The sequence below is a fragment of the Eptesicus fuscus genome, chromosome 15, assembly GCF_027574615.1.
Source record: "Eptesicus fuscus isolate TK198812 chromosome 15, DD_ASM_mEF_20220401, whole genome shotgun sequence".
In the NCBI taxonomy this organism is placed as follows: Eukaryota; Metazoa; Chordata; class Mammalia; order Chiroptera; family Vespertilionidae; genus Eptesicus; species Eptesicus fuscus.
This window is the reverse complement of record NC_072487.1, coordinates 11,231,616-11,259,055: the sequence shown is the minus strand read 5'-3', so window position 1 is coordinate 11,259,055 and position 27,440 is coordinate 11,231,616. Positions and strand designations below refer to the sequence as shown.

At 40.6% G+C, this 27,440-nt stretch overlaps 1 protein-coding gene across 1 annotated transcript; it reads left to right on the top strand.

The window, feature by feature from the left end:
- The first annotated feature begins 2,313 nt into the window (after nucleotides 1-2,313).
- LOC129151733 (protein TsetseEP-like) lies at nucleotides 2,314-27,172 on the top strand. The gene is made up of 4 exons (XM_054727630.1): nucleotides 2,314-2,458; nucleotides 2,717-2,980; nucleotides 3,239-3,528; nucleotides 27,137-27,172. The coding sequence occupies exons 1-4, from the start codon at nucleotides 2,314-2,316 to the stop codon at nucleotides 27,170-27,172; spliced, it is 735 nt and encodes a 244-aa protein (XP_054583605.1).
- Nucleotides 27,173-27,440: the final 268 nt, after the last annotated feature.

Genomic DNA, 27,440 nt, shown 5'->3' with positions numbered 1-27,440 from the left:
GCAGCTGGAGAGGCTGCTGGAGGTGGTGAAAGCTCTGGAGGTGGAGGTGCCTCCAACTCTGCATCCTGCTCCTCGGGATGGACTTCCGGTGTGACAGGAGGAGCCGCCTCTGCCTCCTGGGCTGGTGCTGGAGTTGGGAGAGGAGAAAAGATCACCCAGGTGCCTGCATGTCCATCTGTCCTACAAAGACAGAACACAGCCACAGCCCAGGACCCACCACAGGACGTCCTCCATGCCCAAAGTCCAACAGATGGGTGGTCTGAGGCTGGTCTTTGTTCCTGGCCAGGCTCTGGGGGTGCTCCCTGTGTGTCTGGCAGCAATCCCTCTCCATAAACTCACATGGACCTCCCCACCCTTCCCACTCCCACACCTCCCCACCTGCTCACCTTTGGGCTCTGCCTCCTTGGGCTCCAGGTCTTCCGGCCTGGTGTCATTAACATTGGCATAGTACTTCAGCATGGAATTGAAAATGGCCATCTGCATGTTGGGACTGAGCGGCTTCGAGGTTGTCGGCATGTTGGGCCTGGTCGGCTTTGGTGGAGGAGTCCTCCATCCACCCACGGGCCCTGGCTCCCCAGACACCCAGGTGGCCACACTCACTTCAGGCCTGCCCTGGCCCTCAGTGGTGTGGCTCACCGGCCCCTCACTCCTGGACATGGGGAAGGAGTCTTCCTCCACCAGCTGCTGCTCCACCTTGATCTGGGTTGAGCTCTGCAATGACAGTGACCGGCAGCCAGTCAGGAGGAATCAAGCCCTGCCCGGCCCTAGTCACTGCTGCTTTTGCCTCCTGCACCTTCTGCTCCCGGATCAGGCCCAGCCCTGTGTCTGCACAGACCTCCACCCAGGGGAAATGAGAGTCACCTCCAGGGCTCGGGATAGACCTCGGGCAGAGGGTGCCACCCACACTTCATGTCCACCCAGACAGCCTTGACCTGGGGTGCGAACATGACTCGTCCTGATCACCCCCAACCCAACCTATTCCTGTTCCAGGCAGCCCCTCCCCATGTGAACACCCCTTCACGCCCCCCCCCCAACACACACACACACACACACACACACACACACACACACACACACGGAGGGGGCATAAGGCTGCTCAGGTGGGATCAGAGTGGTGGCCTGGCCCACACACAACCACCCTGGGCCTCCCTGTGTTACCTCTGGGTCCCTATGTGCAAAGGGCCACAGGTGTCGTCTGGGCTGAGTCCGGATCCAGCGGCGGGCACGTCGAAACATACTCTCATCGCTGCCTCTCTTGAGGCCTCGGCCTCAGGACACCGGGAGACAACAGAAAACACGGTGTCCTCTCCAATGTCTCTATCCCAGTGAGATGGGAAGGGGCAGTTATAGAATGTGGTGCATGGTTACCGGGTTCTGTTCGGCTCCATCGTCAGGAAGTGAGGTCACCCGTGGGTCCCCTACCCCGAGCATCTCCTCAGACATGAGCAGTGACCTCACTTCCTGACGATGGAGCCTAACAGAACCCGGTAACCATGCACCACATTCTATAACTGCCCCTTCCCGTCTCACTCGGCTAAAGGCATTGGAGAGGACACCATGTTTTCATGTTGTCTCCCAGTGTCCCGAGGCCGAGGCCTCAAGAGAGGCAGCGATGAGAGTGCATTCAGGCGTGCCCGCCGCTGGATCAGGACTCAGCCCAGAGGACGGCTGTGGCCCTTTGCACGGGAGGACCTGGAGGTAACACAGGGAGGCTTAGGGCAGTTTTGTTCAGGCCAGGCCACCACTCTGATCCCACCTGAGCAGCCCTATGTCCCTCACCGTGTGTGTGTGTGTGTGTGTGTGTGTGTGTGTGTGTGTTGAGGGGTGGTGGTGAAGGGGGGTTCAGGTGGGGAGGGCCTGCCTGGAGCAGGAACAGGGTGGGTTTGGGGGTCAGGACCAGTCATGTTCGCACCCCAGGTCAAGGCTGGCTGGGTGGATGTGGAGTGTGGGTGGCACCCTCTGCCCGAGGTCTATCCCGAGCCCTGGAGGTGACTATCATTTCCCCTGGGTGGAGGTCTGTGCAGACACAGGGCTGGGCCTGATCCGGGAGCAGAAGGTCCAGAGGGCAGAAGCAGCAGTGACTAGGGCCATGATTGAGTCCTCCTGACTGGCTGCCGGTCACTGTCATTGCAGAGCTCAACCCAGATCAAGGTGGACCAGCAGCTGATGGAGGATGACTCCTGCCTCGTGTCCAGGAATGAGGGGCTGGTGAGCCACACCACTGAGGGCCAGGGCAGGCCTGAAGTGAGTGTGGCCACCTGGGCTTCTGGGGAGCCAGCGCCCGTGGGTGGATGGAGGACTCCTCCACCGAAGATGTCCAGGCTCCACAAGCCTCGAGCCTTGAAGCCGCTCAGTCCCGACACGCGGAGGGCAATTTTAAAGTATGTCTTGTCGCTCTATGGCCCTCTTAATGACACCAGGCCTGAAGACCAGGAGCCCAAGGAGGCAGAGCCCAAGGGTGAGCAGGTGGGGTTGATAGGGGTGGAGTGGGTGGGGAGGTCCATGTGAACTTATGGGGAGGGATTGCTGCCAGACACACAGGGAGCACCCCCAGAGCCTGGCCAGGAACAAAGACCAGCCTCAGACCACCCATGTGCTGGACTTGGGGCATGGAGGACGTCCTGTGGTGGGTCCTGGGCTGTGGCTGTGTTCTGTCTTTGTAGGACAGATGGACATGCAGGCACCTGGGTGATCTTTTCTCCTCTCCCCACTCCAGCACCAGCCCAGGAGGCAGAGGTAGCTCCTCCGGTTACACCGGATGTCCATCCTGAGGAGCCGGATGTAGAGCTGGAGGCACCTCCACCTCCAGAGCTTTCACCACCTCCAGCAGCCTCTCCAGCTGCAGCTGTGGAGCCAGGGCCGGCCCCAGACGAAACTGAGGCCCCACCACCACTGGAGGAAGAACCCTCCCTGGAGCCCATGCTGGTTCCTGCCTCAGAGGAGGAGATGCCTGTGGAGGGCCCAGCTCAAGGGCCCAAGGGTGAGAAAGTGGGGAGGTTTAGGGGTGGGAAGGTTAGAGGAGGTTCATGTGAGCTTCTGGGGAGAGACTGTTGCCAGACACATAGGGAGCACCCCTAGAGTCCGGCCAGGAGCAAAGAACTCCTAAGACCACCATCTGCTGGACTGCCAGTGGGGAGCACATCCTGTGATGGGTCCTGGGCTGTGGCTGTGTTCTGTCTTTGTAGGACAGATGGACATGCAGGCACCTGGGTGACCTTTTCTCCTCTCCCCACTCCAGCACCAGCCCAGGAGGCAGAGGCGGCTCCTCCTGTCACACCGGAAGTCCATCCTGAGGAGCAGGATGTAGAGCTGGAGGCACCTCCACCTCCAGAGCTTTCACCACCTCCAGCAGCCTCTCCAGCTGCAGCTGTGGAGCAAGGGCCGGCCCCAGACGAAACCGAGGCCCCACCACCACTGGAGGAAGAACCCTCCCTGGAGCCCATGCTGGTTCCTGCCTCAGAGGAGGAGCTGCCTGTGGAGGGCCCAGCTCAAGGGCCCCTTGTTAAAGGTGCTCACGCTGTCATAAGGGCAAAACTTGATATTTTCCTTGTCTTTTCTTTCTTTCTTTTGTTGTTTTTTTGTTCTCCACGGCATGATACAATTTTTCATCTTTTGCTCTTTATTATTTTGCGGTTTGGGGGATTTTTTGCCTTTATTATTTTCTCTTTTCTTTTTTTAGTCTTCATTTCTCCATTGTATAATCCTGTTTAAGTAATAAATAAATCTTATTATTCATATTTTAAGTGTTGCCATTCCTGAACATGAAGTACATTCATGATGCTGGGCAAGCATCACTACTGTCTATCTAGAGGCAGTGCACATACCAGCACATGTCAGAGATGCCCCACCTCCCCAGTGGGGACACACACACTGTCACCACTGGGGAGAGAGCGCTGTCACCATCGGACTGGCCGTTTCCTGGTCTCATGACCATCAGCCCTGGGGACAAAGTGAGGCAGCAGAGGCCCCGCAGGTTCCCTGGGGAGGAAGGGGAATGGCCCCTCCTCTGGGAGAACAGTGTGCAGGACCTGCCCAAGTCCCACAGGTGCACACCTGCACCTGGCAGTGCTTACCCCACAGAAATGCTTGCACAATTTTTCTAAGATTCATTTTTGAGAATACCCATCAGAGCACTGACGAAATTAGGTAAAACACTAATGTCCATAGAAAGTGGACATTAGTGTTTTACCTAATGGGCTCCGCCAATCCTGGTCCACATGGATTAGAGAAGCTGAGCAGCTGCTAACAAAATATGTCTCAAAATATTTTGTGGAATATAAAAGAACACATCCTTTATGTAAGAAATTATTTTTCTTACTATACAAAAATAGAAAGTCACATTTTTAAAAGCTTAATTTTTTCTTATTTATGGTTCAAATGAAAGTTCTTTTAGCCATAAGAAAGTAGATATTGGTTACTCAGAAGACAAGTGTGACACTGAAACTATTCAGAGCATATATTTCAAAATAACTAAGTACAGTTAAATAGAATTTTTTCCCCCATGCATACTTGTGGGAGAATGATAGTCACCTGGCTGAAGTTGAACTTCTATACAGTCTTCGAATTTTTTCTTGATTCTTAATATGACCGTTGGTTTCTAAAAATCCCATCAATTCTCTCCTATTATCAAAAGGCAACTTTTATATGATAATTGAATTTAAGATGGAGGAAAATCAACTCTTTAAATTATTTATAGAAGTTCGGTTGTATAGTGTTTGGAAAGCTTCTTAACTCAAAAATATTAGGGGGTCTTCATATTTATTTTTATGACTGTTTTCACTATAAAATAGATGGATAAAATCCCTATTACGTTACCTGGGCGACTTAAAAAATTTGGGCATGGTGTAAGTGGGAATCCGCATTTCTGGGTATTTCCAGTCTATCATCTCATTGAATGTTTGGGGAGTGGGGAAATGTTCTTATCTAGGTTGGTGGTAATGTTGTTAGGATTAGGATTAGGGACATTCATGAAGTGGCTAGCTCAGGTGACCAGGGAGACTGTATTAATGAGCCCCACAAGGCATTTACTATATAATGCCATCCTATGAAAATAGGGAGAGATAGCAGATCTACCTAATACACAAAAACAAGTACAGAGAGGCAGCCAAATGAAAAGACAAACAGGCCCCAAATGAAAGAACAGGAGAAAACTAAATGAAAAGAACTAAATGAAATGGAGGAAAGCAATTTACCAGAAACAGAGTTCAAACAATGTTTATAAAGACTTAAATGTTAGACTTGAAATCATAAAAATCCTAGAAGAAAACATATGAAATAAAATCTCAGACATTCCTCAGAGCAATATTTCCTCATATATATTGCTTCAGGCAAGGGAAACAAACAAACAAAATAGACAAAGGGGTCTACCTCATAAGTAAAAGCTTTTTTCACAGCAAAGGAAAGCATCAACAAAATGCAAAGACAACCCATCGAATGGGAACACATATTTGCCAATGATACCTCTGCTAAGAGTTAATATCCAAAATGTATGAAATACTTATACAACTCAACACCAAGAAAACAAAAATCCAATAAAAATGGGCAAAGAACCTGAATAGATACTTCTCCAAAGAGGACATGCAGATGGCCAATAAACATATGAAAAGATGCTCAGTGTTACTAATCATCAGAGATATACCAATTAAAACCACAATGAGATGTCACCTGACACCTGTCAGAATGGCTATCATTAAATCAACAAACAAGTATTGGTGAGGATGTAGAGAAAATGGAACCCATTGCACTATTGGTGGAAATGCAGATTGGTGCAGCCACTGTGGAAAACAATATGGACTTAGCTCAAAAAATTAAAAATGGAACTGCCTTAAGACCCAGAGATTCCACTTCTAGGAATGTATCCAAAGAATCTAGAAACACTAATTCCAAAGAATATATGCACTCCTCTGTCCCTTGCAGCATTATTTACAATAGCCAAGATTTGGAAGCTGCCCAAATGCCCATAAATAGATGAGTGGATTAAAAAATATGTGATACATTTACACAATGGAATACTACTTAGTCCTAAAGAAAAAAATACACAAATCTTATTTTTCATGACAGCATGGATGGACCTAGAGTGTATTATGCTAAGTGAAATAAGCCAGACAGAAAAAGAAAAACACAAATACCACAGAAATTCACTTATATATGGAATGTAATGAACAAAATAAACTAACAAACAAAATAGAAACAGACTTATAGATACACAGAACAGACTGACAGCTGTCAGAGAGGAGGGGGTAGAAGAGCTCTGTGCAACAGGTGAAGAATTACATTAAAAAAAACAAAACACACACACACAATAAAAAAGTAAAAAACACCCTCAGAGACAGACAACAGTATAGTGAGTACCAGAGTGATAGGAGGCTGGGGAGAGGTAGGAGAAGATAAACGGGGATAAATGGTGATGGATTTTGGATGGTGAACATAGATAATATCCAGATGAGGTGTTATACAATTGTACCTCTGAAACCTATAATTTTATTAACTTAATAAATGAATTCGGCAATGTAGCAGGATACAAAATTAACACCTAGAAATCTATGGCCTTTCTATACACCAATAGTGAACTTATAGAAAGAGAGACTAAAAAAGCAATCCCATTCACCATCGCACCAAAAAAATTAAGATACCTAGGAATAAACTTAACTAAGGAGGTAAAAGACATATATGCGGAAAACTACAGGACACTGAACAGCCTGGTGCACCAGCGGACAGGCACCCAGCTCCCCCGCGATGGAAAGCAAAAGCGTGTAGGGGACCCTACACGTGCATGATTCAATCATGCACTGGGCCTCTAGTCAATTTATATTTATTCCATCACTACTGTGAGTTAACTCCAGCTTAAGTTTTTAGACTGTATCAAAATATATATTTTTAAAATAAAATGTATTTAGGACAGTACTTTAAATCCACAGTGTTTCCTGTAGGAATTTCATTGCACACGGCTTTTCAGGGTGCATCCAAATATAGGGTGTCCCCTCAAAAATTTATACACCCTTTAAAAGCTGGTAGTTCCATTTTGAAAATAAATTGTATTTTAATAAATACTGCCTTTATAATTTTTCAAAGTGTGTGTACACATTTTGGGGGACACCCTATATTCTTAGTTTCTGTGATCCCTGTTTATATTGAAGTTCATGCAAATGACAGTTACAAAATATGCATTTTCACTACAAGTTATTTGTATATTTTTACTCACGATAAAAGAACATCTTAGTAAATATTTCTGTTTTATTGTCACTTGAGTTCTACAATGAAATATTTTGTTATTTTTTTCTTATAATATTTAGACACTATTTTTTTTGTTTTTAGCCTTTAAAATGCATGATCTTTATTTTTACAATCAAATAAGTGTTTCTGTAATCTGCCCTCTAAGTAGCTTGGACACTGTGAATAAAAAGTGCTGGTTGAGCCCTAGCTGGTTTGGTTCAGTGGACAGAGCAATGGCCTGTGGACTAAAGGGTCCCAGGTTCCATTCTGGCCAAGGGCACATGCTCCATCTTCCCCCTGCCGCCCCCCCCTGTAATAGGAGACTTGCAGGAAGCAGCCGATCAGTGATTCGCTCTCATCATTGATGTTTCTATCTCTCTATCTCTCTCCCTTCCTCTCTGAAATCAATTAAAAAAATATTTTAAAAATGCTGGTTTATTCTAATTTTTCCAACATTGTTTGTAAACAATTTAGACAGTTTTCCTATAAAATTTAAACAAAAATAGTCTATTTTCCTCTTTATGTATATGTTCTTCACATATTACAAATATTTTGGAAGAGATAACTAATAAATTATTTTGGCAATAATTAGAGGTTAATCACATATGAAATCTTTATAAAAGGACATAACAACTTCATTGATGTATATACAGGAAAATTTTATGTTTATTAATTCTCCCCCAAAATAGAGGGAGCTTCCTGTATAGGTAGGATCATTTCAAAATAATTTTGAGATACCTTACAGTTTTCATGGAAAAGAGACTAGAAACTAGATTTAAGTTTCAACTGGTTGTTTTGGGAAATGAGAGAGAAGGGGCACAGCGTCCCTATTGACTAAGACAGTCTCGGGTAGTGATGGAACCATAGGTGGTTCTGAAGGCACAGGTCCTGGGGTTGCATTACTCCTGGCTCCACTTCTTCCTGACTAGGGGCCCTGGGGAAGTTACTAGGATTCTTTTTCCCAAGTCTAAGGTGGTGATGATAATAGTACCTACCCCATAGACATGAATAAGGATCAAAGGAAAAGATGTGCAAAAACCACTGAGGAATATCTGAAACTCATTGTTTACTTGTTGTTAATGACGCTCTTCCTGCTGTCACTACTGTTTATTCCAAAGCATCTTAGATTTCAATGTCTCCTCAGTAAGGTTTAGAGCCTAGATCAGATGACATGTCGATGCCCTCTTTTTCTGTCAGATTCTGGAGGGTATTTAAAACACTAAAAAACAGTAAGATCTGTTCTGAGGTCATTTCCTTTCTTTCTCAAGTTTTAGTATGGATGCCAGTTCAGAGTAATTCCAAGTAATGTAAGTATGTTAGGGGCATACGTTGTCAGCCAGAGTCTATGGCGATGTGTGTAACTCAATTATCAGGGTGTTGGAACAACTTGGCAGATATCGCTTAGCCCTTCATGCCTGGTAGGCAGAATAACTACCTCAATTTTTCAAGGTGATTAAGCTGATTAAGTAAGAACACTGTGATTCTTCATTCATTTGTCTTCCCTTAATCAGATGGAAAGGTCCTTTCTACAAAGAAATCGAAGTGGTGTGACTTAATCCTTCTATTCTTTTTCTTACCCCCAACCCCGCCACTACCCTTTTTAAGAAAGCTGGATTTTTAAATCTAACACTAATTCTAAGACCCTCATTTCAAAATTGTGAGGTTCCCTCTCCTTTCTTTTTAACTGAACACATTTAACAGACTTTCTAAGAAATAAATGCTTGAGCACAAACCTCTGAATGCCATTTAATCGCTTCTTTCAATCAATTCACATGTTTATTTATGAGAATTGCTGTACCTGTTAAGTATTGAATTAGAAGGATTGGAGGGGAGGAAGATACTATTAGGAAAACCCAGAAAGTAGTTCTACCTGAAACGTTTATGAAAACCTATTGCAAACACACTTAAAACATGGCAAATTGCATTTTAATTATTTTGTAAATGCACTGAAATTAAAGAGCATTTGGAAAGCAATCATCTAGAGTTGAGGAGGTATAAATTAATCACGTGGTTACACTGAATATTCAGAAACTCAGGTATCCTTAATTGAGCAATAATAATTTGTAAGCAACAGTCGAACTTTCTGGCACATGCTCAGGACTGCTTGGAGCATTTTTTCATGCTGCGGAAATGTTTACTCTACCCAGCTGCCTATTTCCCCAAGAGAAACACAATGGAAATTCAAACACAATAAATCATCCCCAAGGTACCGAGATTCAAATGTCACAAGTGCTTTGATTCACTTTGCTTGAGGGGCGGAATGTATAAATTGAAGAACTTTTAAATTTGTTAGAACATAGCACTCTGGAAATGAGCAAAGCAAAGCCAACTGGACTCTGGAATCTTATTTGTGTGTCACTCTGCATTACCCGTGGCAGCGGGTCACTGGGATAGCCCATAGGTTCCCAAAGTGCCATGCACGCCGCAGGGCACATGCCCCAGTTACTCACTGGATCCCCAGTGTGGGCTGGGCAGGAGGCAGCTGATCAATGATTCTTTCTCCTCACTGATGTTTTCATCTCTCTCCCTTGCCCTTCCTCTCTGAAATCAATAAAAATAAATTTTTAAAATTGGAAGAGGATTTCAGAGATGAAGTGAATTAATTCTGGCTTTCCAACTGTTAAAACAAATCAAAAAAGAAAACTCAGTTTCAGTTTTCATTCCTCTCCACAATTCATTAGAATATTTACAGACCACTTTGCATACGCACATTTATTTTTCTACCTCTGATTAATGAATCACTTACATGCATTTGCTTCATTTCTGTTGCACTTTTCCTTTTCTTGTACTATTGTGTACTATAAATTGTTGTGTTTTTAAAGAATATTGTCGAAAGATTTTTTATTTTATTCTTTAAAATCTTTATTGTTGAAAGTATTACATATGTCCCCTTCCCCACGCCTCCATTGACCTCTTCTAGCCCCCACCCCATCCCCACCCCAGGCCTTCACCATCCTATTATCTGTGTCCATGGCTCATGCATATATGCATACAAGTTCTTTGGTTGATCTCTTCCTACCCACCCACCCTCTTCAGCCTTCCCTCTGATATTCCACAGTCTGTCTTTTATTTTCCTCATCTCTTCAACATGTTAAGTTAATTAAAGAGCTATTGTCACCAATATATGGTTATTCAGTTAGGACTCTCCTTTTTTTGGAAATGCTGAGCTATATATAGGTCCTAAGATGTTAAAACAATTCTAGGACAGTCTGTGTTCTACTCAATAAATTATTTATTTTTCATGTATTACTGTGGTTGCTACTATCAAGTTTTCATGTTTATGGAAACTCAGGATACTACAAAAATATAGCCCAATAAATGAAGTTTCTGAATAATAGAACTCCAAGATAAGAAATGTTACTTGCATTGTACAACCTTCACTACAACTATGATTTTCATGAAGAAAAAACTAGTTACAAGCCAAGTCTATAGTTTGTCTTTTCATCCTCATCATATGGGCTTTTTGCAGAGCAATAGCTTTTAATTTGGTGGGGTCAAATTACAAAGCTTGATGGGATATGCTTTTGGTATCAAGTATAAACTTTTGAATAGCCCTAGATCTCCTATTTTCTGATGTCTTATGATTTTATGTTTTATAAATTTATTTTGGTGTATAGTATGAAATTTGGTATAAAGTATTAGGTCAAGGTACAATTTCAAGTTGTTTTTTTTTAAATTAAATATAAAAAAGCTATTGATTTGCATATTTTAATTTGTCTTATTTATTTTTATTGTGGCAAAATCAGTTAATAACATTATATAAATTTCAGATGTACAACATTATGAATCAATATATGTACACTCTATTTCATGGTTACCACCAAAATCTAGTTTCTATTTATCACCATATATTTAACCCTATTAACCATTGCCCTCCTCCTATCCACCTTCCCTTCTGGTAACCACCATTCTGTTGTCTTTATCTATGAGTTTGTTTCTGTTTTGTTATTTTGTTTGTTTTTGTTTGTTTGTTTTATATTCCACATGATTCTTGTCCTTTCCAACTGACTTGTTTTACATTGCATAATACCCTCAAGATCCATCCTTGTAGTTGCAAATGGCAATATTTAATCTTTTTTAAGGTTGAGTATTCCATTGTGCTAATATATATATATTACATTTTCTTTATTCATCCATCCATCAATGGACACTTAGATCGTTTCCATATCTTGGCTATTATAAATAATGCTGCTATGAAATTGTATCCACACTATTTTTCTTTATTATTATTAGTTTTAAGATTTTATCTTTAAAGTCTTAAAGATTATCAATATACATACATCATATAGAAAGAAGCTTTACCTCAACTACTTAATTATTATATCTCCTTTCCTATTTCATTTTTTAGAATCTCAGCAGAATATTGAATAAAATCAGAAATGGCAGGTGTCTGTATGGATCCTGACTTTAAAAGTGTTTCTCTAATTTCATTATTAATCATAATAACTTAGGTTTTTATAAAGGTAAAGCATACTAGGCATATTTATTTTTCAGTCTTTGTTAGGTTGTTTCATATAATTAAGTTCATTGGAAGTAAATCCATATTCAAACTATTGATTTTGTTGGCTACCTTTCTGAGAAGACTTATTCATTTCTTATGAAATTTTGATTTGCAGGTTTGACTTTGAGGTGAGGTATTTTGTGTTTTTTTTCTCTCTGTGTCCGTCTTTGCTCAAGCTTTCCTGTCTAACAGGTTTATCATCCATCCTCCTGAGTACCGAGCTAAAAACTAGTCTGGTAACCAAGTTGTCACTGTCCTCCCAGACTCCCTAACTTTATAATTTCTTATCAAGCAGTGCAGCTGCAATGTTTTTATTCCCTTTCACTCTGTAGGAGGTGAGCCACAATCTGCCAGTGCCAGCTTGCAGGCCAGGTGTCTGGGCCGGTCCTCAGTCACCACTTCATTTTTTCTGTTTACTGTCTAGTCCATGGAAGTGTTTTGTCTTCTGTTTTATGGTGTAGGTATGGCTTTGTTTTCTCTGCTCAGATTTTACCTAACTTTCTTATACATTAGAACAAAGACAGTACATCAGAACATACTTTGCTAACTTGCCCAGAATATTCCTATTCTCTTTAACCCACTCTGAACAGGCTTTTATCCCCCTAAAAAACTTCTGAGCAAGGTCACCCGTAACACATCTATCCTGTCAAATCTAATGGTCAGTTCTAAGTCCTCAACTCAACGGTGGTAGATACTAGTGGTCATTTTTTCCTTGATGCATTTTCTTGTCAAGTTATTTTTAGGGCAGTCTAACTGCCTATTCTCTCTAACTTTAACCTCAGTTTCCTTGGCTGGCTCTTCATCTTTCCTTTGAACTTTAATTGTTGGAATATCACAATGTTCCTCAGATATTTTTCCTACTCTATCCATAATTACTGCCTATGTGATCTCATTTAGTACCATAGATATGAATATGTTTATAAATATAATATATACTTTATAATATATAATATATACCTACATTGAAACATGTAAATATATACTTTATAATATAAATTATATAATATATGCATATAAACATATACACATACATATATATGTATATACAGTGTATCACTAGTCCTTTTTTCCCCTTTACCTCTAAAGTCATCCATACACGGTCTTTTTCCACATTTCCACTTTGATACTAAACAGTCACCTAAAACTAATACAACTAAAGCATAACTTTGATTCCCTCCGCCCCAATACCTCTCTACAGACCTAACATTCTACTCCACACCAGCATATTCTGTTGTCTATGTTCCTACAATAGCCTCCTAACTGACTTCTTGCTTTTACCATTGTCTCCTACATTTTATCTGTAACTAGTAGCCAAATAAGTCAGATCACATCATATTCCTGGAGAAGACCATCCAGTAGCTTTCCATCACACTTAAAATAAATACACTCTTTTTATCATGGCCTTAGAAGCATTAACATACCTCGCAACTATCATCTCAAACTACTGTTTTCGCGCAATTCGTTCTAGCAGCATTTGCATTCCTATTATCCTTTGAAATATTTATTATCCTGAACTCAGAATGCTCTTATCAAAAATCTTTACATAGTGCACATCCTCCCATCTTTAAGTCTCTATTTAATTGCTACCCTTTCAGAGAGATGTTTTAGAAACACCCAATAATCTGTCACAATCCAAGTCCTAAATTTTCTTTGTAGCATCTTTAAAATTCTTTTTTCAGCTTTATTGATGTATAATTGAAAACTAAAATTGTAAGAGATTTATAGTGTACATTATGATGTTTTAATAACATATATATTGTGAAAGGATTCCTCTGCATCTATTAATTAATACACTCTTCACTATGTATTTTTATAAATTTTATATATATTCTACTCTCTGCAAATTTCAATTATACAATACAGTGTTATCAACTATAGTCACCAAATTACACATTAGGTCTTCATACCATATTGATTTTACTTTATTTTTAAAGCATCCATCATTACTTCATATTTTAAGATTTATTATTGACTTGTCACCTGCTTATCTCACCTGCTAGAATTCAAGTTTCCTGAGGGCAGGTATCTGATTGCTCTTACTCATCATTGCTTCCTGAGCAGTTTGAAGAGTGCTTAATATTGCCCAATATGCATTCAATAAATATTTGTAGAATTAACAAGTTATGGCATTCCACCAATGATCAGAGACCTAATTGGACTAAGCAGCTAGCACTGCTCCTACACTGAGGAAGTAGTGTATAGTATATTTTTAGATCTAGTAACCAGAAGCATGGAGGGAAAAACACTTTTTAACTTTTTCCTTTAAATCTCCTTCACTTGTGCTCTAGAGTAAGAGCACAACCAACGGTCATAGACAATGTTAGCACTGAAGGCACTCACACAACACTGCATACGTCACCCTTTGATTTCTTTTTACCTGTGCATTTTGAATTTCCAGCTTCTCAATTCCCAATGGCTGGATGTGCGTATGTTTAAATACTTATATTTAAACTAGGGGCCCAGAGCATGAATTCGTGCACCTTGAAAGGAAATGTGGGCCATGAGGCTGCGGTGGGCACAGGGGCGGGTCTCAGCCCATCCTTCACGCCCACGCCTGGCCCCTTCCCCCGGTCTCCTGTCTGCTGGCAGCCCAGCTCCTGCTGCCACAACTCCCACCCGCTGACTGCACCAGTCATACCTCAGGAGCAGGGGGGAGGTGGAGAAGCCCTCAGGGGCAATCAGGGCCTGCAGCCTTCATTCGCATCCCCTGACAGTGCTGAGAAAGCGGGTGTGAGCCCTGGACAGGACTATGGTGTATGGGAGCAAAGACTTTTCAGTAACCACCAGAGGCTCACCCTGATGACAGCAACCTTCTCCCCACCTTGGTCTGGTGTCCCCACTGCTCCACCATCCCACCGAAGACGATGCCGGCCATGTCCCATGCGTGCCCCCTGGTGGTCAGCGTATATTATAGTAACCAGTTGTTCGTTTGTTCCGCTGTTCAGTCTATTTGCATATTAGCCTTTTTTTATGTAGGAATCTAAATATAAGTATTGCCCTCTCCTTTGAGACTTATGCTTAGTACAGCCTAAAATTTGCAGAATATTAGACCTCTGAATTATTTGTTGTGAAAGGAATATCATTCCATTCCATAAACCTCTTATGACATGTTTAACATAATTTAAATTTAAAGCTATTCAGGATATTCAAAGAAAGAGACCAATAAGTGCTTCAATTCTTGATAACTAAGAAAGCATTAGAAATTCAGTAGTCAGTCTAAGAAAGTCAGTTTCCTTTCATACTGTTAAAACTGCAGCGAGGGTATGAAGGGTTCTCCCTTAGTTGGATGCTCCAGGAGGCCCACTTCCCGTGTGCAGTGAGGGTTCCTATTTAGAATGCCAAATCTGGAAGTAAATCCGGGAGGCCCTAGAGATGCAATCTGGGAACCACTGAAAAATATTGAACATTGTGTCAAAACTGGAGGATATAATATGGCAGACCTGTGACAGCCGGAGAGTTATGCATTTTAACATTTATGCTTCTGAAAACTGCAGCACAACTAATAAGACAGGAGAAAAAAAATCCCCATAAATTACAAACATTCAGCTTATAGGAAGAGGCAAGAATCTTCAAATGTTATGCAAGCTTGGACATATATAATTATACTGAATTGAATAGCATCCCCGAAAAAGTCATGTTCACTCAGAACATGTGAATGTTATCTGATTTAAAAACAGGGTCTCTGTAAATGCACTCAGGTTAAGGTGAGGGCATACTGCAGTAGGGTGGGCCTAGACTAATGACTTGATGTCCCAGTAAGAGTAAGGTGACCAGATGTCCCGCTTTTGGCAGGACAGTCCCGATTTTTAACAATTTGTCCCGCGTCCCGCAGCATTTTAAAAAAGTCCCAATTTTTGGAAAGAATGCACGACAAGCTAGGGAACAGCAGGAGAAAGGGAAGGGAATATACGGTTTTCGGAAGCCATGTGGCTATTTAGCCAGGATATGAGTTTTATATTATTTTTGTTAATTTTATAATGTTAAACATTAATAATAACAAATCATTGTTGAGAACTGATTATCGAGAACTGCTTATCAAAGTTCGCATTGTTGATCAGTTGTTAGAATTAGACCACCATTGTTTGGACTTAATGAACAATGGCATTTTTTGGGATTGGCAACGACCAAAACATTTTGTAACTGTCTCTCAGAAGATACACATCGTACTGCGTGCTAGTAAGCTAGTTAAACAAGTGATGTCATTACAAATCAGCTATTCAGATAATTTAGGTAAGTATTTATTTATTTCATAAATACATACATTTTCTTGAATTTAGCAGACAGTACTCATATTATTTATATTTTATAGTAGCGGCAAAAAGTCTAGCGCCGGCCTTGAAAGTGACACTTACGACTTATGTTACGGCAAATTCAGAGGAAAAATAATACAAGTTAGTATTGTTATTATTTAGAAAGAAATATAGGATTAAAATAATTTTTAAAATATAGTTACTTTATAACAATCAAATTAATTTAATTTATAAACTAAAAATAAAATATGTTCATGTAATTATGTACCTACTTACTGTGTTTTTAAGCAATCCTATCTAATAAAAGGTTAATATGCAAATTAACCATCACTCCGCGACAAAATGGCAGCACCCATGGCCACAAGATGGCAGCGCCCAGTCCTTTTAGCCCCGAGCCCCAGCGGAGTCCCTATGTCTGCCCAGCAGTGGCAGTCCAGGGTGTCTAGCTGGGAGGCGCCCACCCCACACACACAGCAATTCCTGCCCAGTGGTGGCAGTCCGGGGTGTCCGGCTGGTCGCCTCTGAGCCGCGTGTGATGGAGGCGAAGCGGCCTCGGGGCTTTTTGCCTGGGGTGTCAGGCTGGCAGCGACCCACCCCCCGAGCCGTGCGGGATCCGGGGCGAAGCAGGCCGCGAGGCTTTTGGCTGGTGTGTCAGGCCGGCAGCGACCTGCCCCCCGAGCGGTTGGCCAGTGTGTCAGGCTGGCAGCGACCCGCCACGGAGCCGCACGCCCTCCAGGGTGAAGCAGGCCGTGGGGCTTGGGGCTGGGGTGTCAGGCCAGCAGCGCAGTGCACCCCCAATGCGCGATCTTCAGGCCAGGGAAGGCACCCACCGGGCTATCCGCAGCCAGGCTGAGATGGGGTGTCATCTGGGTGGGCTGAGGCGGCAGCCTTGGGCTGGGGTCTCAGCCTGGCCAGGGCCAGAACCCCTCCAGCGGTGGCAGCCTGGGGTCTCAACCATTGAGTCACACCAGCCAGGCAGATATGGAGGAATCTTAAATGTTTCTTTTTTTATAATATATATTTTATTGATTTTTTACAGACAGGAAGGGAAAGGGATAGAGAGCTAGAAACATCTATGAGAAAGAAACATCTATCAGCTGCCTCCTACACATTCCCCTGTGGGTATGTGCCCCCAATCAAGGTACATGCCCTTGACCTGAATCAAACCTACGACCCTTGAATCTGCAGGCCAGTGCTCCATCCACTGAGCCAAACCAGTTAGGACTGTCCAATATGCTAAAGAAAAAACCCTATCTAATATAGAGGGAATATGCAAGGGAGAGCATGTGGGGGTGACCGGGGTGTCAGGGGAGGGCAGTTAGGCATCGATTGGGCTGGCAGGGGAGTGGTTAGGGGGTGATCAGGCTGGCAGGCAGAGCAGTTAGGAGCAATCAGGAAGGCAAGCAGGCGAGTAGTTGGGAACCAGCAGTCCTAGATTGTGAAAGGGATGTCTGACTGCCTATTTAGGCCCGATCCCATGGATCGGGCCTAAACAGGCAGTCAGACATCCCCAAAGGGGTCCCAGATTGGAGAGGGTGCAGGTTGGGCTGAAAGACACCCCTCCCCCTGCCCCATGCACGAATTTCGTGCACCGGGCCTCTAGTATGTATATAATAATTTATAATATAACTTTAAATTATTTTTTTTAGATTTTTAACATAATGAGTAAGAAAAGAGGATGCAAATTCAACGATGATCTAAGAAGTGAATTTCCTTTTATTAAAAAAATAGTGATTACAATATAGACCAAATTTTTAATCAAGAAACCCCCCCGGGCCGAAACCGGTTTGGCTCAGTGGATAGAGCATCGGCCTGTCGACTCAAGGGTCCCTGGTTCGATTCAGGTCAAGGGCATGTACCTGGGTTGTGGGCACATCCCCAGTAGGGGGTGTGCAAGAGGCAGCTGATCTATGTTTCTCTCTCATCGATGTTTCTAACTCTCTATCCCTCTCTCTTCCTCTCTGTAAAAAATCAATAAAATATATTAAAAAAAAAAGAACCCTCCCCCCCCCCCTGCCCCGCCCCGGTCAATGGTGTCCCGCTTTACCAATGTTAAAATCTGGTCACCTTAAGTAAGAGGGAAATTTGGACACAAACGCATATAGAGGAAAGACAGCCATGTGGAAATGTAGGCAGAGACTGAAATTATGCAGCCACAAACCAAGGACTGCCAAGGACTGCCAGTATCCACCAGGAGCTAGACTGGCATGGAAGGAAGGATCCTTCTCTAGATTCATTGAAAGAAGCATCTCATATCTGTGGGAAATCATAACCCTCTCTTCTGCTGATGCTGGGATTTAACACACCAGAAACAGGCTTTCTTGGACTTCTGAGAATATGCCAAATTGATTTAAAAATTGCCACATGATGACTTGCAGTGTAAAGAAATTTGCAATTTAGTACTTGGGGGTTTGTCAGAAGCTATCATTCAGAGTTAAGTTCCTGTCTGTGATTGACTGAAGGAGGTCTATGGTTTATTTTAAAAAACAGAAAACAATAACAACAAAATACTCAGCACCAACATAAAAATTCATACATTCCAGTCCAGTTTTTACACAGGCTAATTTATCATTTTTTCTCAGCTGGAATTTGATACGACAGTCAATAGATTCATTCAGATCTGAACTTTTATTTTCTCACTGGAGCATGTTCTCTAATTGAATACTGCTTACACTTTGTATTGGGAATGGGAAACACTCCAGAAGGTCCTTTTATTAAAGGAAGCTAAGAGGTAGTGGTATGTAATTGTCTTTGAGTTGCATTACAAATAACTCTATAGGAGGCACTAAAATTTGGCCCCACTACCTACAAAATACTAAAATAAATAATGTTGACATTTCAACTACTGTTTGAGACAAAACTGTGTATCTATCTACCTATCTAATCTCAAATGATATTATTTGGTCTTGCCATGGGGGGAAGTAATTATTTTCTCACACAAATCAATGGCTGTTTTCAATACATCTTAAGTTCTCTTGTTCACTACAGGTTAGATGTTGTTACAATGACTGGCAGGAATAGTCCTCTAGTATTCTTTTAGGTTTAGCCCGAGTACCATTCAGAGTAATTCTAAATCTAAGGAATGGTTTTTGAAAGCCCCTCGTGTTTCCTTCTAACTCTAGAAACTCCAGGTTGAGCCTGTCCACCAGGCTGGCATTCGGAAAATTAGAAGACCTTAAACATTACAATGATTCCTTCTTCAGTATCACATTGGGGTTATGGGAAAGAATAGAAATACAAGAAGTAATTAATGCAAGCCTCTTTTGATTTTTAATTAACTTTTATTTATCTAGAATGGTATTTAGCATTAAAGGGACAAGGATTAAATTCATCTTATTTGACATATTAGTTGCATTACTAATTTAAGGCTCAGTTTACACATAATTAAACAATTTTGCATTTTAAATGTGAGATATGTCAAAAGTCTAAGACACTGTTTCTCATTAATGGCTCATTAGTGGCTCAGTAGATTATTATTTTAGCTGTTAATCCATTTCTCATGACCAACAATGTACCATACCATAGTGTATAGTTAAAGCAGACATCTCTAATTTGAAATGGCAGACTTTCCTACCTACACTATCCATTCAGGCAATCACAAATAAAATCACTTGCCATTCCAATTCTAGCTACTCAGTTTACTGCTCTGAGAAATACAAGAGTTTGAAACATGATGTCTGTTATTAAAAACTTGAATCTGGTTGATTAGACAAATAACAAAACAAAATGTAAAAAATAGTAGTAAGGTTAGATACCAGGTCATTTTCAGGTTTACAAGTTGATAAATATAAATCCAAATGAGTAATTTATAGATGAAGTGAAAGAGTGGGGAAGAGTGGACAGAGCTCTAAATTTACAGGATTAGAAATATCCTACTTCTTCCCTTCTTCCTCGAACAGGTTGTTCAATCTCAACTCCATTCATTAACCTCTGTGGGCTCCAATTTCTTCCTCTTTCAAATAACAGATTACATTTGACACAATGTTTTCCAACTCTATCATTAGGGCTGGAGGAATCAGTAGAAAATGATCCCAAGATTTGGGGAGAGAAAGGGTCCACAGAGCATGTGAAATGAGCAATGAAAGATGAGTTGAATTCAGGTGAGGAAAAACAGGTGAAGATGGCATCAGATGAGAAAATATCGTGAGCAATGGCTCTTGATCTGACAATTCTAGACACATTTAAAAGCACAATGATGGTGATGAGGATGATAAAGATAATGCAAAATACATTAGATTAGAGCAATACACCCCTCAGGCACTAACTACACTTACCAGATCTTATGCAAAATGTATAATAGAGTTTTGCTCAAATAAAATCCATCTAAAATTGGAATACCTTTGCCCCAACAACAGTAACAAAAAAGCATGTAGTCTTCATTAATATGTTAATGCGCCCATTTCCCATCAGACTGAACATAAAGGTCTCATGCACAGGTTGACCCAGTTAACAACACTATACAGTGGTATCTTTCTTACTTTAAAGAGTTCCTTCCCAAAACTAGTGTTTGAAAAGAATGAAACCTGGAGGGATTTAATATTTCATGAGGAAATGGGACTCAAAGAATAGACTTAGGAAAAGGCTGCTTTAACTACTGCTTTTAATCACTAAAATAAAATTCAGTAACGTAAGAAATATGCTTCTGATTTATCTTCAGAGAAAAGAAACAGTATGTGGCCAGGTGGCTGTTGATTTTCCCCAGAGCAAACAGGATGTGTGGGTGGGGAGAGAGGATAAGACCTGTACACGTGGCTGATAGTGCATGTCCTAGGAAGATTCCCCTAGGTCCGTGGTCGGCAAACTGCGGCTCGCGATCCACATGCGGCTCTTTGGCCCTTTGAGTGTGGCTCTTCCACAAAATACCATGGCCTGGGTGAATCTATTTTGAAGAAGTGGCGTTAGAAGAAGTTTAAGTTTAAAAAATTTGGCTCTCCAAAGAAATTTCAATCGTTGTACTGTTGATATTTGGCTCCGTTGACTAATGAGTTTGCCGACCACTGCCGTAGGTGGAGGCAACTAGAGAAGGCCCCAGCCCATTTTCTTAAATAACCCAATGGGAGACGGCAAGACCTAGGCGACTTATTAAAAAACAGGTGACCAAATAGTCCGCAGCCAATGAGGAACTGGAGGAGGGTCTAAATAAATAGGTTATGTCCCCTGTCCAATGTGTGATCCTGTACAACAGGCACCCACTCTCCAGAGTGTTACTAAAAGTCTCATTTTCGCCACGCTTCTGTTTCCTAGTCTGTCATTTGAAATTTAGACAGGTAAGCTTCTCACGGTAACACATTACATAAAGATAACATTAATGACATATACTACATTTTATTTGCCCTTGCCCCGCTCCAGCCCCAGGTCCTCACCACCCTATTGTCTATGTCAATGGGTTATGCATACATGCATACAGGTTCTTTGGTTGATCTCTTCCCTCCCACCCACCCACTTTTCCTCTGAGCTTTGATAGTCTGGTCCATGCTTCTACATTTTAAATAATTAATATTGCAACCTTCACTATTGATTTCCCTGTCAACTTTTTTGTTTGTAACTGTTTAATAGCTTTTTAAAAAACATTAGCTTTCTCTCCCCATAGCAGGTTTGAGATACAGTTAGTGGGGACCTTCCTGCCAGAACCTCCAGCTCCCTAACCTTCTATACATCCAGCTGTCCTACTGGTCTCTCCATAGGACTGCAGCTCTCTGCCCTCTCTGCTCATCCACCAGGACTCCTGAACTTGAAAACATAAACACACAAATATCTTATGACCATGTTAAATTTCTCAGGATTCCTCTTCTTCAAAATTTCAATTCTTATATTTATCTATCATTTTTATTTGGAAAACATATAGGTGAACAGCTGATCAAATAAAATAGCACATTAAAATGGTAGTTATTGGTATCTAAAAGCATAACTAGCTAGCTAGCATCTACTTTATTGTGTATTAAGAGTACATTGAAAAGCATCTTTTTCTACACTTTTCCTAATTTCTTATATCATTCTTCATAATGCCCAATAGCTAAGTCCTGCTATGTTCTCAGAGATGTGCAGTGATTAGACTTACTAGATTTAGCAAATAAAATACAGAATGCTGCCCTAGCTGAGTGGCTCAGTTGTTTCGAGCATCATTCCGTACACCAAAAGGTTGTGGTTTGATTCCTGGTCAGGGCACATACCTAGGTTGTGGGTTTGATCCCTGCTCAGTGCACAACTGATTGATGTTCCTCTCACATTGATGTTTCTCTCTCTCTCTTCCCCTATTTCTCTTTATCTCTCTTCCTCCCTCGCTTCCACTCTTTCTAGGAATCAATGGAAAAAGTGTCCTCCGGTGAGGATTAACCAAAAAAGAAAATTCAGGTTGGTATAAAGAAATTTTATTTTAAGTCTTGAAGGGTAAAAAACACACACAGCTTTTGTTTGTTAAAATCAGGATCATTTCCAATACAAAACTTCAAGAAATACTGAATTATTTATTTTTATTTGGAAAATATTATGGTTAAACAGCTGAACAAATAAAATTGCATATTAAAATTGTAATTTTTACTTAAAAGCATTAAAATGGGTTTTAAGATGTTTTGAGAGCCTTTTACCTTATTTTACAAACTAGTAATATTCCAATTAAGAGTCATTCAAATTCACAAAATTGAGTCAAGTATAAGTGGCACTATACTAAACTGAGAATACAGACTCTCATTCTAATTTCTTATAAAGCAAAAGCCAGATGACTTTTAACAGAAATATTCTTCCTCTGTTTACTCATCTTAAAACTAGGGGTCATATCTTATCAGGGAGCTTGGGCTGAGGAAAAGAATGTGGAATAGATTTTTCCTACTTATTCTTTCTCTGTCCAAATTCTACCCATGGCACCAGATTTAACACTTCCAACTTTTTCAGAAACAAGGTCTTGAAGGAAGGAAGGTAGGCTGAGGGGAGAGAAGAGAGAAGTCAGAGAAAGGAGAAAGGAGGTTTGATTTCAGCAAATCAGAATTAGATCTACTCTAATCCTTTCCCCATACTCTGAAGATCATAAGAGTTGAAAGCCCAAAACAATATTTTTGTTGTTGATGATATTTCCTGATTCACAAGATTTCACCTAAAATTTCCTTCCTAAATCCATCACTCCTCCCCCCACACCCCGCCAAAAGAAGGCCTTGGCCACTTTTATTTGTTCCATGAATAAACAAACAAAACAAAACAAAGACTTTGAACTTGCACTGAGATTGAGAATACTTCTTCAAATTGACATTCCTTGAATATTTACTCCATATTTACTCAACATCTGGTGGAGAGGTGAAGATCTCTAAGGAGAAACAAAAAGCAGGAAGACCTCCCATGACAATGTCCTATACCTCCTCTAGACCTCTGAACAGTGCAATACTCAATTCAGCTGGAGAAGGGAGAGTTAACCAGATCAGCCCACATTGAAAGGCTATGTAGTGTGCCTCTGATTGTGGAGGATGAGGGACTGGATATCAAAGAACTCCTTCCAACCATATATAATGTTTCCCTGAGTGTTTTTATATATATGATGTTCTCCTCCAGCATACATTTCTAATGATGTTTAGTGCCCCTAATGGACTGACATCTAGCCTGCCCTTTGTCAGTCAAGAGAAGACAATACCATACCTTGGGCCCTATATGTGACATTCTTGACCTTACAAGGGAAGACTCAGGACATAGAAAATCATTGAAATCCTGATTAAGTCAAAAGTCTCAAAATGGGTTGATGAGTTACAACAGGAGTTTATCTATATTATCTGCCAGTGCTTGACTGTGGCAGATAATATAGGTAATATAGAATGAGGTTTGAAAGTGACTGCAGACTGTATATATCCTTTTTGTCACTAGATTATGCTTTTAATGAAGGCTACATTGGGAATAAGAGAAATTCTTGCAAAAGAACTCTATAAAACAATGAAAGTTTAGTAAATGGTAGCTAATGTTTACATCAATATTTCTAGTACTAGAACAGTACCTGAATTAGGAACACATTAAGTATTTGATAAATAAATGAAAGTACATTATCTTAAAAGTGTTCGTGATTTTTTTTTTTCTGTTTGGGAATGTGTTATTCTCTCAAATTTAAATATGTATGCTGGAATGCCATGTTAAAGATAGAATTACATAATAAACATGAAGCTCTCTGTGACCTATAACCTTCTAAGCAAGTCTAATATATTATGGGAGTTAGGCTCTTTCAACTTAGTGAAGGGTTTTGAACCAAATGACTTAAGTTGAAAAATTATTATTAATTTATTTATTTATTATCAAACTGGTTAAGAGGCTGCCTTAGGTGGGTACACAATTAAATTTTGCCTTTTTTTTCACAAAATCTCATTCTGTTCTTTTTGACCCTTGAATGGATGACCCCTAAATACAGAGATATAAAGAGGATTTAAAGGACACATTTTAAGTAATTACAACTTTATGTCACAAGAAATACATATAACTTACTACAATTAGACAACATTTATGGAATATCTAAAAATAAAGTATAGTATTAATGAGTACCTACTTTGCTCCAGGAATATTACATAGGTATTCTATTTTCATTCTCACAAAAACACATAAAGCAGATATTGTTATATACATTCACATAAAAAGGAAAGTAAATGAGGGAGGATGCTAGGTGAATGCTGGAGTAAACAGGAGAGCTCAGGTCGTGTCCTGAGAAGGTAGCTTCTACTCATCTCCAGCCAATTGCCCCATTGAGGGACAAAATCCCTAGTTTTTGCTATCACTTTTGATTTTTCAAGAGAAGTCAGATATTAGATTTTTTATGTGGCTCTTTCTAAACTTGCTATTATTGTCAATTTCATCTAATAAAAATAATAAAAATCAACATTGAAGAGTTGAGGCTAACACAATTATTGAAGGTCCTTATCCAGTTTACACACTCCAGCTGTACTACTCTGCTTTCCATAACACTGTACTGAATCTGTTGCTTGATGATTCGTTGCTGTGCTATCTATCCAATCTCCTCTGACTTAGATGAAACCATCTGAACTTGGCACTTGCAACATGAGCTCAATAAAGAAAACCCAACTCTCTATATTAATTAGATATTGCTATAATAATGCTACATAACAAACAAGTATAAACTATTGGTGTCACACAACAAGCATGCATTTATTTATTGCTCATGAGTTTGTGGATCAGCGGGGGCACCTAGGCTTGAGGCTGCAATATTTGAGGCAGCCCTGCTGCATGCTGCCAGTTAGCTATGTGTTCCTCCGGTAGGTGTCTATCACCATTCCTCAAGAACTGGGAGGCTAGACAGGGCATATTTGCTTCATGTGATGGCAGAAGCCCAAGAGGAAACACGCAACGTTTTTTGAAGACTAGACTTGAGATCGGCAGACTATGGTTTCAATCTACCTATCATTGGCCAAACAAATCACAAAGCTAAGCCCAAAGTCAACAAATGGGACATTCATTCTTTCCAGGATAGGTCACAGCAAGAGTGTGGATGCGGACTGAGAGGAAGGCTAGAAGGGTAGGATCCAATCATTCAATCTGCTCCAGTTCCTTGTCTTCATTTTAGAGGCAGTTCACTGATTTTACCTAAAACATGGCAAGGTCTTGCCCAGGAGTATTTTCTGGATCCTCTGGAACTTTTCTTTTTTTCTATTTGACAACGAACCAATGCTTGCACTGTAGCAACCCTCCCTTCATTTTCCCATTTCTCACTAACACTCTATAATCCTGTCATTCTTATTTTATGTTGTTTCTAACAAAACTGGTTCAATTTCCTGTTTTATTTTACACAATGCTTCTTATTTATATTTGCTTCCCTTAAAAGGCCCAACATACTAAAAATGTAGCATAGTATAAAAAGTCATTAAATTATCCTACTGTATTAAACATAGAAATTAACATTGTACCACCACCGAAAAGTTTGTATGTTTACTTATATCTTAGCCATAGAGTAGCAGCAATGCAGCTGAATCGCAAGCTTTACTTATTATTCATGACATAGTATTCTTGTATTTGGACAAAAATGTTGAAAAGCTGTTCCATTATTTTATTTTATTTTTTTTTAATATATTTTATTGATTTTTTACAGAGAGGAAGAGAGAGGGATAGAGAGTTAGAAACATCGATGAGAGAGAAACATCGATCAGCTGCCTCCTGCACACCTCCTACTGGGGATGTGCCCGCAACCAAGGTACATGCCCTTGACCGGAATCGAACCTGGGACCCTTGAGTCCACAGGCTGACTCTCTATCCACTGAGCCAAACCAGTTTTGGCTGTTCCATTATTTTATATGGATTAAGTAAAATTGAAAACTAATACACATATGCTTTTTAAAAACATAAATATAGCAGAAAATAACATTATGCATCTAAAACTTTAAGAATGGCTTTACTATTTGTCTCAAAAATTCTACTCCAAAGAAATTATAATAGGGAAATGAGTAGATATGGACTTATTTATTTATTTTTAAGAATGTTCATTGCATTTTTCATTATAGTAAAAAGAAAAAATCTAAACTTCAAGAATTTAGGAATGTTAATGTGAATTTCATCATGTTCATACTAGGAAGTACTCTTTGAAAATGTTAAGTGGACAATGGGCATAATCTTATTTGAAGGAGGATAACACATTTTCAAAATTGTACTCAATATTTTTAGAATTTTGCAGGTAATCACAGATTTTATTGATATTCTTATAAAAGCTATAAACTATTTAAGACAGATGTACTCATATATACAAACAACAAAATGGCCTCCAGGTTTGTTTTTTATTTTATTTTATTTTTGGGGGGGGTGTAATTCTGGAAGACATTTTTGGGATACTGTGTAAAGGAAACCTGATATATATACATTGTTATGATTTCCTTAAAAAACAATCTGTATCTAGTTCTTTATTTACAAAACTTGTGTACACACATATAAAATGCTCAGGAACTTCAGCAGCAAGGAGGGCAAAGATTTTGCAAATAGATTTCCTTTCTGTTGCAAACACAGAGAAATGCTGAATAATACCAAGTCCTTATACACACATAGAAAACTACACTAGTGAACAGCATTTAATTGGAGGGAAAAATGACATCTGCAGGTGTAGAAACAAGGGGAAGCCAAAATCCAGAAGAGAAATGATCACTGGCATTACAACAGTCCGTTGAAGTTTAGAGGAAGATCTGAACTGTACCCCTCGTGTTTAATGGTCTTGCAGATAGAAGATGTGACCTCTGACCTGAGCGAAGCATGAGAACCGGACCTGAGACTACTGCACAGAGGTCTTCCAGGGACAATGGATTTGATGGAGCTGGATTTACTTTATTATTTTGTGTTAAGTAATGAAGCATTTTTAATTTGGGGGGATCTGGTCACTCAGGACTCAGAGGTTTGGGGAGTTCTTGACTAGGGACAAATATGTAGGTGAGTGAGTGGACTTTGTTCTGCCAGGCGTCCTCAAACTACGGCCCGCGGGCCACATGCGGGTGTTTTTGCCGTTTTGTTTTTTTACTTCAAAATAA